This window comes from Triticum aestivum, chromosome 5B (assembly GCF_018294505.1).
Source record: "Triticum aestivum cultivar Chinese Spring chromosome 5B, IWGSC CS RefSeq v2.1, whole genome shotgun sequence".
NCBI classification, from domain to species: Eukaryota; Viridiplantae; Streptophyta; class Magnoliopsida; order Poales; family Poaceae; genus Triticum; species Triticum aestivum.
In genome coordinates this window covers 681,737,184-681,749,378 of record NC_057807.1, presented here as the reverse complement: position 1 = coordinate 681,749,378, position 12,195 = coordinate 681,737,184, and the positions used below count along the sequence as shown (strand labels likewise).

Sequence of the window (12,195 nt, the reverse complement as noted above, 5' to 3'; positions counted from 1 at the left end):
ATTTGACCCTTTTGCTACCGCCACGGGCTCAGGCGGTAGGGTTAGACAGTCTACCGCCAGGGGGGCTAGCGGTAGGCTGCGACGGAGGGGGACGGCGGCCGTTTGTCCAGGCTGACATGGACTAGTACCCTACCGGCGGTAGGATGTCTAAATCTACCGCCAGGCGCTCTGGCGGTAGGGTGTGGCTGGGTTTTGCCTTTGCAAAGCTTCTGTAATGAAAAATGGAAGTGCCCTGGCGGTAGGTTCACCCTAACGCCAGGGGGGGTGGCGGTAGGCTGTGTGACCCTACCGCCAGGGTCCTTGGCGGTAGGGTCTTGTGTTTTATTTTTTGTAGTTTATTTGCTTGATTCTTTTCAAAAACAATTATCACAGCAAGTTTCACAAAGATGACATTAATATCACAGATCTTAAACAATTACACTTGGGCATCCCATACACATTAAAAAAAGTTGAAGTCCATAGAACATTTCAAACGAACTTCAACTAATTAGTAAACGGAGTTCCACATAGTTTCACAAATAGCAAACACATAGATCCACAAATAGCAAACATATAGTTCCACATAGTTTCACAACCACTAGACAAGTTCAACCAAATGAAGTTCAACCAAATAGCAAACTATCGAAGAGCATAATCAGTTGCTCCTTCCCCTCTTGGAGGTACGGTCCTCGTTACTCTTTGAACGAAGCTCTTCAGTCTTCTTCTTGGGTCGTCGAGTAACCGGTCTCTAGAAAGGGTCCGGACTCAGCAAATCCTTCTTCTTCGGATTCCTCTTCGGCGGCAGCTGAGGTGCTTGAGATGATTGAGTTGTTGGGGGTCCATAATCTTCATCGTACTCCTCCCTGTTGCTCTCATCCTCCTCCTCCCTTTCTTCATGTGTGGCCTCCTCCTCCTCCTCCTCCTCAACCAACCTATACAACGAGGGACCATGGCTCGATGAGGCGATGTGACCCTGTGTGGCTACAGGCTGATAAGCTTCAACCGACCCAGCTCCAGCACACCCAAGCAGGCCTACTAGCTTGCGACAACACTTCACAAACTTCTGCACTCATAATGAAACAAGGGCATAATAAGTATCAGGGTTATGATTGCAAGTGAACAAGGTGCATCTGTTCCGAGGAGGCTGAAATCGTACCTTCATCGTCCCCCTCATTTTGTTCTCAGATTATACGCTCCCGGGGGCATCACCTAGTGCATCTGAGGCTTCAAAGATCATCTGCTCAGCTCACCAGACTGCAACGGCATAAGTCAGTCACGATGACGAATGCAATAATTTAAATACAACCTCGGTTCAAACTTACCACTCTGTTGATGAGGGGGTGCAAACTCCCTAGATCCACTGTGCATGCCTCTCCAGCTCCAGCTCGGGGCCATCCCTCTCCAGCTCTGCGATGTCTTCCGCCGTCCACCGAGGCCTGAGATGAAGACGATGCTTCTGTCCATCATCGTACCACTTCATGTGTCGGTCCAGGTAAGCATCCCAGTCAGTCACTTTCCTCTCCCCGTCTTTCCGGTACCTCCGTCGGTTCCACTCTGTCACATGAGTTTTATGCTCATCTCCCTAGTCTGTGATCGACTGATTCTTCTGCTGGCTCATCCTGCAAGGCATTAGCAACAAGAAACATCATAACAAAGTCGAACACAATGAATTCATGGGCACGAAGAACAAGCGCGGGCACTCACAAGTGGAGCGTGTGGCCGCCGGTATCGGTGGGCTGGCCCGGTGGGGTATGCTGATACACCCCAAACTGCGTGGCCACGCGGTGTGGCAAGTGCCACTCGACGGCATACACACAGATCATGGGAACGATGCACGGCCAGATACCACGGTCCTCATCACACATCACGTTCAGATCAAAGTCCCACTCTCGGTCATGACACGGCCACCAGTTTACCTATTACATATATGGTGGTAAGTTCCCACTCTTGGTCAAAAGTGGAATCAAAGAGAAATGTGTTTAACGAGTTCATATACCTGTCAATGCATCAAAGCGACCAACTCGTTGGTGTAGGTCTTATACAAAGTCTTGTTTAGGCCCGTGTAGAGTTTGACAATGTCCCACTCGTAAGCTATGGTGGGGTGTCGAGCCTCATCACCGTCTTCGCTATAGGCACCCCATGGGCGTCTTGGCAGCTTCTCAGGACGCCCCACCGGCAGCCGCTCCCACATCCAAATTGAGAAGGCCCAGACAAAGCCACCCATATTGGACTTCTCTCCCGTCCTCTGCGTTGCATCGTCAAGCTACAAAAAATCAAATGAGGATCAGATATAACAAAATGTCATGGACATACTTTCGTAGGTAGGCAATTAGATACTCTCTTACCGAAAGGTATAGGTAGGCAAGAGATGCGATCCCCCAATTGTACCCTGCATCCCAGTCGGCTAGGAAGAACAGATAGGACTAGTTGGCAGAGTCCCCGGATGCGTCTGAAAACATGACCTCCGTGAGAAGATACCACAGGTAGGCCCTCGCATACCACTCCACAGTCGTCTCATCGGCGTCTTAGGGGCTTGTCTTCTAGTGCTCCGAGAGCCAGGACAACGACACACTGGATGTACGGTTACCCTTAGCCTCGGGGCAGCCGCTGATGAGGGTGGTAACCCTCTCCTGCCAGTTGGTCCTCTCCACTCGCCCGGTCAGTGCATGACCCTCGAGCGGCATGGCAGTAATCATCGACCAATCCTCGAGGGTCACTGTCGTCTCCCCGCATGGGAGATGGAAAGAATGGGTCTCCGATCGCCACCGGTCAATCAGAGCTATCAGAGCTGCGTGGACAAGCGTCGGCGGCTGACGCTTGAACTGCAACACAAAACCCAACAGTCGGGCTCTCTTGAAGAAGTACACGTAGCGCTCGTCATAGTTCATATGCCCATGAACCCCGTGACCCCTCATGCGCAGTGGCTGGAGCATCTGCCAAAAAGTGAACGCCAAAAGTTAGGAAATTATTTTCATCAATCGAAAACTTTGATCAATATTTCATTCATATTACTTACCTCTCCGTTCTCTATGAACGGGCACGATGACCCTTGTCGAATGCGTAGTCAAGCGTGGAGTACCGTGGGCCGATGTTGTCTGCAAGAGGTGGCCGCCTTAATAAAATTTCATAAACAAAAACATCATAAGCATAAGCATACATAAACATGCATCATATCAAAATCATATCACCATGCATCATATCACAAAAAAATCCTCCAACAACATCTACTACACATGATGGATCAAATCATATCAACATTAATCATATCCAAAAAAAATCCTCCAACATGCATCATATCAAAAAAAAATCCTCCAACAATCATCTTCAATGTATTATCTCCAAACAACATCTTCATATTATCATATCAACATGCATCATCACTCCAACATGCATCATATCATCATATTTTTAGACGAAAAAAATCCTCCAACATGCATCATATCATCATATTTGTAAACAAAAAGAAATCATCCAACATCTTCATTGAAGGGGAACGTTGCATAAAATAAAAAATTCCCTACGTTCACCAAGATCAATCTATGAGTTCATCTAGCAACGAGTGAGGGGAGTGCATCTACATACCCATGTAGATCGCGAGCGGAAGCGTTCAAAAGAACGAGGTTGAGGGAGTCGTACTCGTCGTGATCCAAATCACCGAAGATCCTAGCGCCGAACGGACGGCACCTCCGCGTTCAACACACGTACGGTCAGCGTGACGTCTCCTCCTTCTTGATCCAGCAAGAGGGAAGGAGAGGTTGATGAAGATCCAGCAGCACGACGGCGTGGTGGTGGATGCAGCAGGGATCCCGACAGGGCTTCGCCAAGCGTCTGCGGAAGAGAGAGGTGTAGCAAGGGGGGAGGGAGGCGCCAAGTGCAAGGGTGCGGCTGCCGTCCCTCCCCCCTCTATATATAGGGTACCCAGGGGGGCGCCGGCCCTAGGAGATCCCATCTCCAAGGGGGGGCCAAGGGGGTGGCTTGCCCCCCAAGGCAAGTGGAGGTGCCCCCCCACCCTAGGGTTTCTAACCCTAGGCGCAGGGGGGCCAAGGGGGGGCGCCAGCCCACCAGTGGCTGGTTCCCCTCCCCACTTCAGACCACGAGGCCCTCCGGGATAGGTGGCCCCACCCGGTGGACCCCCGGGACCCTTCCGGTGGTCCCGGTACAATATCGGTGACCCCCGAAACTTTCCCGATGGCCGAAACTCGACTTTCCATATATAATTATTTACCTCCGGACCATTCCGAGACTCCTCGTGATGTCCGGGATCTCATCCGGGACTCCGAACAACTTTCAGTTTGCTGCATACTAATATCTCTACAACCCTAGCGTCACCGAACCTTAAGTGTGTAGACCCTACGGGTTTGGGAGACACGTAGACATGACCAAGACGGCTCTCCGGTCAATAACCAACAACGGGATCTGGATACCCATGTTGGCTCCCACATGCTCCTCGATGATCTCATTGGATGAACCACGATGTCGAGGATTCAAGCAACCCCGTATACAATTCCCTTTGTCAATCGGTATGTTACTTGCCCGAGATTCGATCGTCGGTATCCCAATACCTCGTTCAATCTCGTTACCGGCAAGTCACTTTACTCGTACCGTAATGCATGATCCCGTGACCAGACACTTGGTCACTTTGAGCTCATTATGATGATGCATTACCGAGTGGGCCCAGAGATACCTCTCCGTCATACGGAGTGACAAATCCCAGTCTCGATCTGTGTCAACCCAACAGACACTTTCGGAGATACCCGCAGTATACCTTTATAGTCACCCAGTTACGTTGTGACGTTTGGTACACCCAAAGCACTCCTACGGTATCCGGGAGTTACACGATCTCATGGTCTAAGGAAAAGACACTTGACATTGAAAAAGCTCTAGCAAACGAACTACACGATCTTGTGCTATGCTTAGGATTGGGTCTTGTCCATCACATCATTCTCCTAATGATGTGATCTCGTTATCAATGACATCCAATGTCCATAGTCAGGAAACCATGACTGTCTGTTGATTAACGAGCTAGTCAACTAGAGGCTCACTAGGGACATGTTGTGGTTTATGTATTCAGACGTGTATTACGATTTCCGGATAATACAGAATAAAAGACAATTATCATGAACAAGGAAATATAATAATAATCCTTTTATTATTGCCTCTAGGGCATATTTCCAACATTCATATCATTATATCAACATGCATCATCAAACTACAATCAATTCCTCCCACATGCATTACATCATAATTTTTTTAACAAAAAAAATTATGAACTAGGGTTCATCTTCACACTAACATATGAACTATTGATTAGAGTTCATATTCAATACCACTACTTAGTAAAGAACTAAGAACTAGAACTACAATCAAACTAAAACAATCTTAGGTGAAAAAAATCCAGTCTAAGTTCAAAAAAATGAGGGATTTCAAGAAAATAATGCGTCGAATCGGAAGCAAGTTTGCAAAAACTAATTGGAGGGATCGGAGGAGCTTACATTTCTCTCTTTGGGGCCATCTCGATCCGCCAAAACGGTGAAGAATTGGTGAAGATCCGAGGGGGAGAGTGGAGGAGATGAGAGAGGGAGAGAGGGGCGACTTGGGGGAGAAAGAATGGGAAACTACCGACGGGAGGGGGGAGGGGGGAGATGGGCAGGGGCGCGGGGTCTCAGGCGAAATAACTGCCCGGACCCTACCGCCAGGAGACCTAGCGGTAGGGTTAGACAGGCTACCACCAGGTGCCTTGGCGGTAGGGTGCAACAGAGGGGGACGGCGGCCGTTCCCCCGTGCTGACGTGGATTAGTAGCCTACCGTCAGGGGCCCTGGCGGTAGGATGTATAACCCTACCGCCGGAGGTCCTGGCGGTAAGAAAAGGGGTCAAATCCCAAAAATTTTCAGAACCGGGGTCAGATCCTGAATTTGTATGCAAAAAGGGTCAAAACACGAAATTTTGCCGCCTCTCGCGCAGGCCCGACTCGGGACCCTCTCCTCTCCGACGGCGCTGCAGGTCGGAGTAGGGCAGGGAGAAGAGCTTGGATTGCTGTACAGAGTAGATGTAAGGTTCGTCTTTAGGACTAGCCCGTTGGGATGTGTTCGGCTGGTGCAGGAGAGCTACGTCCAGCGGCTGGCGGTGGTGATGCTCCTCTTTGTGGTGCTCCGATGGTCGGAGCCAGAGGCAGAGGGGGGTGTTCGTTGTCGTTCCTCCCCCAAATAAGCTCACATGTGTCCCAGATCTGAAGCTCAAATCCTTTCTTTTCTACTTCTTCATATGCTACTGTGGAGGTGGGCGGAAGGAGAAGGGAGAGAGGGGATCTTCCAGCAGTGAACTATCTTTGTTTGTCCTTGGAGCCCTATCTCTGCAGCAAATATAAAGGAGTTCTTCAACATCGTGTTGTTGTTCTTCTGGTCGAAGGGCGACCATTCCGAGTTCCGACGATCTTTCAGGTCAGTTCTTCTTCCTCCCAGCTGTCGAGCCAAAAGGGAGGCAATTTATCGGTGCTTCGAACAGGCAATTTTTAGTGTCTACCACTGGTGTTTCGCTGGTGTTGTTGTAGTCATTCCTCCACCCCAAGTGGTCTTGTCCCCGGCGGCGGTGGAATCGTGCCAGGATCGAAGCAAGCGACAAGGACGCGATTGCTTTTTAGTTTCGTCTACTGGAATCCTATTTGCAAAGCTTTAGACTTTGGTTGTAATCTCTACTTTCTGCTAGTCTATTTGTAAAATGTTGCATGCTTATCTAAGAGTATCTCCAGCTGTTGGCCCTCCAGAGGGCTCGAAACATCGTCGTCTGGGGGCGACCCGGTGAAAAAATCGGCTTGGGGCTGATCAGGTTCCCAGCCACCGTCCCAGGGTCGTCCCAGAAGATCTTTTAATTTTTTTAACATACGTTCGGCTATAATTCGGCAAACAGGCATAAACTTCGGCGACTTAAACAGTTTTTACATAGCAAATTTAAAAAATAAAGGCCTAGACTACAGGAAGAACGCGTTGAGCGCGGCGAAGTCCTCGTCTTTGTCCTCGTTGTCGTCCTTCTCCTCCTTGACGCGACTGCCGCTGTTGGACCCCTACCCGGGGTCGCCTTGGCGGGACCGGGGGCGGCGCGTCGTCATCATCGTCGAGAACGACGATGCCTCCCTCGTCGCGGACACGGCGCCGAGCGGAGTACTATTCTAGGGATCGACACTGGTGCTCTAGCTCCGTCCGCGCCCAATCCTCACGCGCCCACTTCAAGGCCGCCTCGTCGGAGAGGCCCGGCTCCGTCTTCACTGCGGCGAGCCCTGGCTCCGTCTTCACCAGGCGAGCCCGGGCTCCGTCTTCGGCCTAACATAGCGGGAAGGAGCCGAGGAGGAGGCGCGCTTGCCATCATTGATGACGATGCCGGCGCTACGTGTTCTCCTGCCGAGCGGCGTCTCGGCGGGCTCGACCTTGACGTTGAGCAGCACTGGCGACCCGGAGGAGGAGGAGCGGGAGGAGGAAGAAGAAGAGGACACCGTCCTCCTCGGCATCCACTGGTCGCCGCTCCGAGCCGGGGCGGGAGGGTACATCAAGGGCGGGTCATTGCCGCCCTCGAGGTGCCAGAGGATGGCGTGAAGCGAGCGGCCAGGGCGCCCCATTGGTGGAGGCGAGCCGGTGCTGGAAGTACGCCGCCCACGCCTCATGGTTGCCGGCGGCGTACTGCGGGAGGGCCCGTTGCTCGTCCGTCAGCGACACCCGCATGTGGTCGATCTCGTCGGCAAAGTAGTCGGGGCGCATGTCGACGTCGGGCACCGGGGGATTGGGGACGCCACCGGCGCTGAGCCTCCAACCCCCCGGCCCGGCGCACATGTCGGGAGGCGCAGGGATGTTGGCCTCGAAGAGCAAGTACGCCTCCCGCTCGTGAAGCGAGCGGCGGCCAAAGCCGTTGGTCGCCGCCCCGTCGGTGGGGAATCGTTCAGCCATCGTCACGGCTGGGCACGAAGAGAAAGGCAGAGCTCGACGGCGGCTGTGGGCGGGTGTGGCCAGAGGCGAGGGAGAGGCGTTGCTTTTATAGCCGGGCGCCGTGTGTACGCGTGGCGGGAGGGGGGGCGTCGTCGCGCCGCCCATGAGGAATCAATGGAAGGCTGGCCGGCGGCAGCCTTGGCATTGATTCCCCGCGGGAAACCGAGGCGTTGTGAGGACGACGAGGCGAGTGTCGCTGACTCGGCGGGCCCGCAGTGCGTTCGCGCCAAAATCGCTCGCCCCGGCGTCCCCCAGCGCGTCGGGTTTGGCCTGGGTACGCCGGCCGATTTTTAGACGCCGACGCGAAAAAATCGTCTAGAAAGGGTCTGTTGGGGGCGCGGCTGGAGATGCTCTAAGAAGTCTGGTTCCTTCGGGGCCCTTCTTGAGTTTAAAAAGAAAAGAAAAAAAAACTCAACATGTGCCTAACTGACACCATACAAGTCAAACATGGTAAAAAAATAGCTTCACTGTATTTTCAGAATTCGAATTCCAGATTCGTTCAAACCGTGCTTAACATGATCTTGTTTTGAAGATCCCCGTCAGCCTAAATCGGATCATAAATCAGACGTAAGGTTCAAAAGATAAAATACTACAAAGCGTTGGAATCAAGAAACCCAACTATGGAGGCATCACCAACGGCAGTTGATAACTCCAGCTCGACCACGCTCTGCCAACGCGCTCTCTTCTTTTGAAAGAAAAGAAGAAAGAAAAATACACAAAACGCGTAGGAGCGCTCCCTCTCTCTCTCTCTGGTTGGGACGTTGGGCGAGGCAACCACCATCACCATGGATGCTGCTGCCACGGCTGAGAGTGAGAGGAGACGGATAACAACCAACGGTCACCTTGTCCTTTGTCCACGACCCACTGGCCAGCAGGTCTTCGTGGTCTCCTCTGCTCACATCTGGACGGGGCCGCCTCCGAAGACCCACCCCTCGCCACTAGTCTCCGGCTCCAGCCCCCTTCTTCTCACCCTCGCCGTGCGCGCTCCCGCTCCACGCTCCTAGCCGGGGAAGGCCACCTCTCCCTCCCAGCCTCCACCCGGAGAGATCCACCGACCAGCTGAGCTAAGCCATGGTCTTCACGGAGAGCGACGGGTGGCGCAAGTGGTGGGAGAAGCGCCGGCGGGACTGCTCCGACTGCGAGTGCAGCTGGACCGTGGCCGTCGTCTGCCTGGTCGTCCTGGCCGTGCTCGGGGGCGCGCTCGCCCTCCTCATCCTCGCCTTCGCCGTCGTCATGCCGCCCACGGCCACCGCCGACGACGCCCTCCTCACGCGCTTCGACCTCGCCCCGGCCCCCAACTCCACGTCCACGGCGAGGCCGCCGCTCCAGCTCCTGTCCTACAACGCCACGGTCACCGTCTCCCTGCGCAACCCCAACCTGCACTACGGCATCACCTTCGGGGCCGTCGCCGCGGCCTTCTCCTTCAACGGCACCCGCTTCGACGAGTCCGCCACCGTGCCGACCCTCGCCCTCGGCGCCCGGAAGGAGACCGCGGTGCGTCTCAGGGTCGGCGGCGCCGGCCGCGCCCTGCCCAAGCTGCCGGCCGCCGGCGCGGCGGAGTTCGCCAAGCAGAAGGACGCCGGCGTGTTCGACGTGGAGGTGCGGCTGGACACGGTGATGCAGTACAAGGGCCGCAAGGCCAAGTGCCCCCTGGGGATCGTCTGCCCGCTCCGGCTGCAGCTCGTCGACCCGGACGTCGCCGCCACCGCCTTCCAGAAGACCAAGTGCACCATCCTCAGGGCCAAGATCTCCGGCTGCTAGCCCGCCCGCCCGCCCGCCGTTGCCATCACTTGATTTGGTTTGGTCTCATTTCCGTCTGTAAAAATCGGTTCTTGCTCTGTCTTCTTCATCAGTACTAGTAGTAGTGGAGAACATGCATCAATGTCTCTTCTAGTGTCACCCAAACAACGAATTTCCCCTAGTTGGTGTAACTGTTGGTAGATTAGAGGTTGCAGAACTATTACTGCAGATCATGCAACATCTCTATTCATCTTTCACAAAGAAAATACCAAATTATAAATATAAATATAAATAAATCCAATAAAAGTTAAAAAAAGAACACAAATGTTAGAAATAAATAAATACGGGAAAAAGAGAGAAATTTCAAAAATTCGGCACATGGGCCGGCAAAATGGCCCTTGTTCTTTGCTAAAAGCGGAATATATTTCTATGAGTTAGTTTTTTATACATTAGGAACATTGTATTTACTCTCTACCTATTTATTACGTTTAATAATAGAATGACCTCTATTTAAAAAAACAAAAGAAATTTGAAAAGACAAAAAAAATAGAAAACGTTAAAAAAGCAAAAAAAAAAGATGCGGGAAACTTGGGAAAATTGTAAATTCGACACATGGGCTTGCGAAATGGCTCTTATTCTTTGCTTAAGGTAAGTGAATTGCAAAAAACAGCACATTCGCTTCAGACATTAGGATTTGCCACCACGTTCCCCGGCCGCCCAAAAATCTATAACTCTAGTGGTAAAAAATATCAATAAACATGGATGACCAATTTGAACCATTTTAATCCGATTTCGGACATGTCGGGCTCGCTGGTCAGTGCCATGTGGCACTAAGAATTAACAATGTTTGTTTTGACCATTAAGCCAGATGTGGGGTTTAGGGCTTTAAGTAAGTGATAATGTTGATCCTCAGGCCCTGGTGGAGCTGGCACACCTATCTCTTCAACCTTCTAAGCCTTCAACTCCCTCCACATGTCTTTCCCGATGAACATCTCCGACATGGTGCTCATGAGAAGACTTGCACATCTCGAACAGATAATTGAACAGTTTGTCTAATTCATATCTAGATGTTTTTTAAGGATGTCACATCTAAACTCCCACAAATATATAATGTAGCAACAAAAAACAAAAAAAAAATACTATAACAAGAAAAAAAATACAAACATAGTGGACATCAGCTTAGATGTGACATAACTATGTCACATCTAGATGTGTCTTAGGCCCAGTTCTTTTCACACAGGATTCTGCAGAATCAAGATTTTGGAAAATTCTCCCAGAATCTGCTTCTCCCAGAATCTGTTGCCGAGTTCTTTTCTGGGATTGTAGGTTGAGATTCTGGAAAGAGTTGTGTGTTGAAATGTCTGTAGTACCCTTAGACAGAAAATGTTTGATGAATTTATTAACACCTTGTTGTTTCTAACAATATCTAGTCGAATATGAGTACGAAAGTGATTTCCGAATGTCATAAAAAGTGCTAAATATTACATTTAGAATGGATTTAAAGATTTGTTCATTACAAAAGTGGATGAACTAAAAAAAGATAATCCATCCATTCATTTTTGTAAATAGGCAAACAAGCTGTATTCAACAATCAATCCATCCATCCATCTATCTAACAAATCCATCCATCCATCTAACAGCATCAGCAATCTGGGTGCAAAAAATTAGCACCATCTATCCATCTAACAGCATCAGCAATCAATCCAAGCATCAATCCATCTACCTATGCAACATAAATCAATCTAGCTATCCATAGCAAGAACAGAGAGATGGGGAAAGAGGATGCCTCACCGTGGGTGTGGTCTGCACCTCACGTGGGGCTGCTTGTTGCCGTCGAGGTGCAGCACCGGTGGTCGTCGGCGGTCGTCGAGGTGCAGCTCCGGTGGCTGTCGATGTTGGCGGAGACACGACGAAGGGGAGGACGAGCAGCGAAGGAAGAGGGGCGACGGAGGGAGATAAGGCGGGCGGCGGCGGCGGGAACCTGGTCGGCGGCGGCAAGGGCCAGGCGGGCGGCGGCGGCAAGGGCCTGGCCGGCGAGGTTGGTCCGGCGGCGGCGCGGCAACCCTAGCCGTCGCTGCGTTTGGGGGCTTCTTTTTTCCTCGATGCGAACAGGGCTCGAGCGGCCGCTCGCTCGCTTCCTCTGTTCCAGCGCGTGGATGGGCAGGGGCATTCCTGCTGTAATTTCGCAATGGGATAGGGGTATTCTTCTATTTTGAAACGTTTTTACTGGTGGGACTTGCCAGAATCTCAGCATTCTGGGAAAATCAAGCTTTTTGGGTGCTTTTGGATTGCACTAGGATTCTAGAGAATCCTCTCCAGATTTTGGAAGTCAAAACGAGTTCTTTTGGCTTCAGATTTTCCAGACCAAAATTCTCCACAATCTGCTCAAAAGAACTGGGCCTTAGACAGACCCATAATTGAAACCTCAAATAAGCATGTTCTTCTACTACTTGTCCATAGGCACACACCAAACGATCATAAAAAAAATCACGTGCGCACCTGATC

General features: G+C 51.3%; 1 protein-coding gene across 1 annotated transcript; it reads left to right on the top strand.

The window, feature by feature from the left end:
- Window positions 1-8,695: 8,695 nt before the first annotated feature.
- On the top strand, window positions 8,696-10,857 carry LOC123117624 (uncharacterized). Its single transcript, XM_044538340.1, has one exon. It carries the CDS (start codon window positions 9,022-9,024, stop codon window positions 9,709-9,711), a length of 690 nt encoding a protein of 229 aa, XP_044394275.1. The 5' UTR covers window positions 8,696-9,021; the 3' UTR covers window positions 9,712-10,857.
- The last annotated feature ends 1,338 nt before the right edge of the window (window positions 10,858-12,195 follow it).

Bases quoted from the DNA above. Each gene is read 5' to 3' on its own strand.
- LOC123117624 (XM_044538340.1), top strand. From the start codon at position 9,022: ATGGTCTTCACGGAGAGCGACGGGTGGCGCAAGTGGTGGGAGAAGCGC.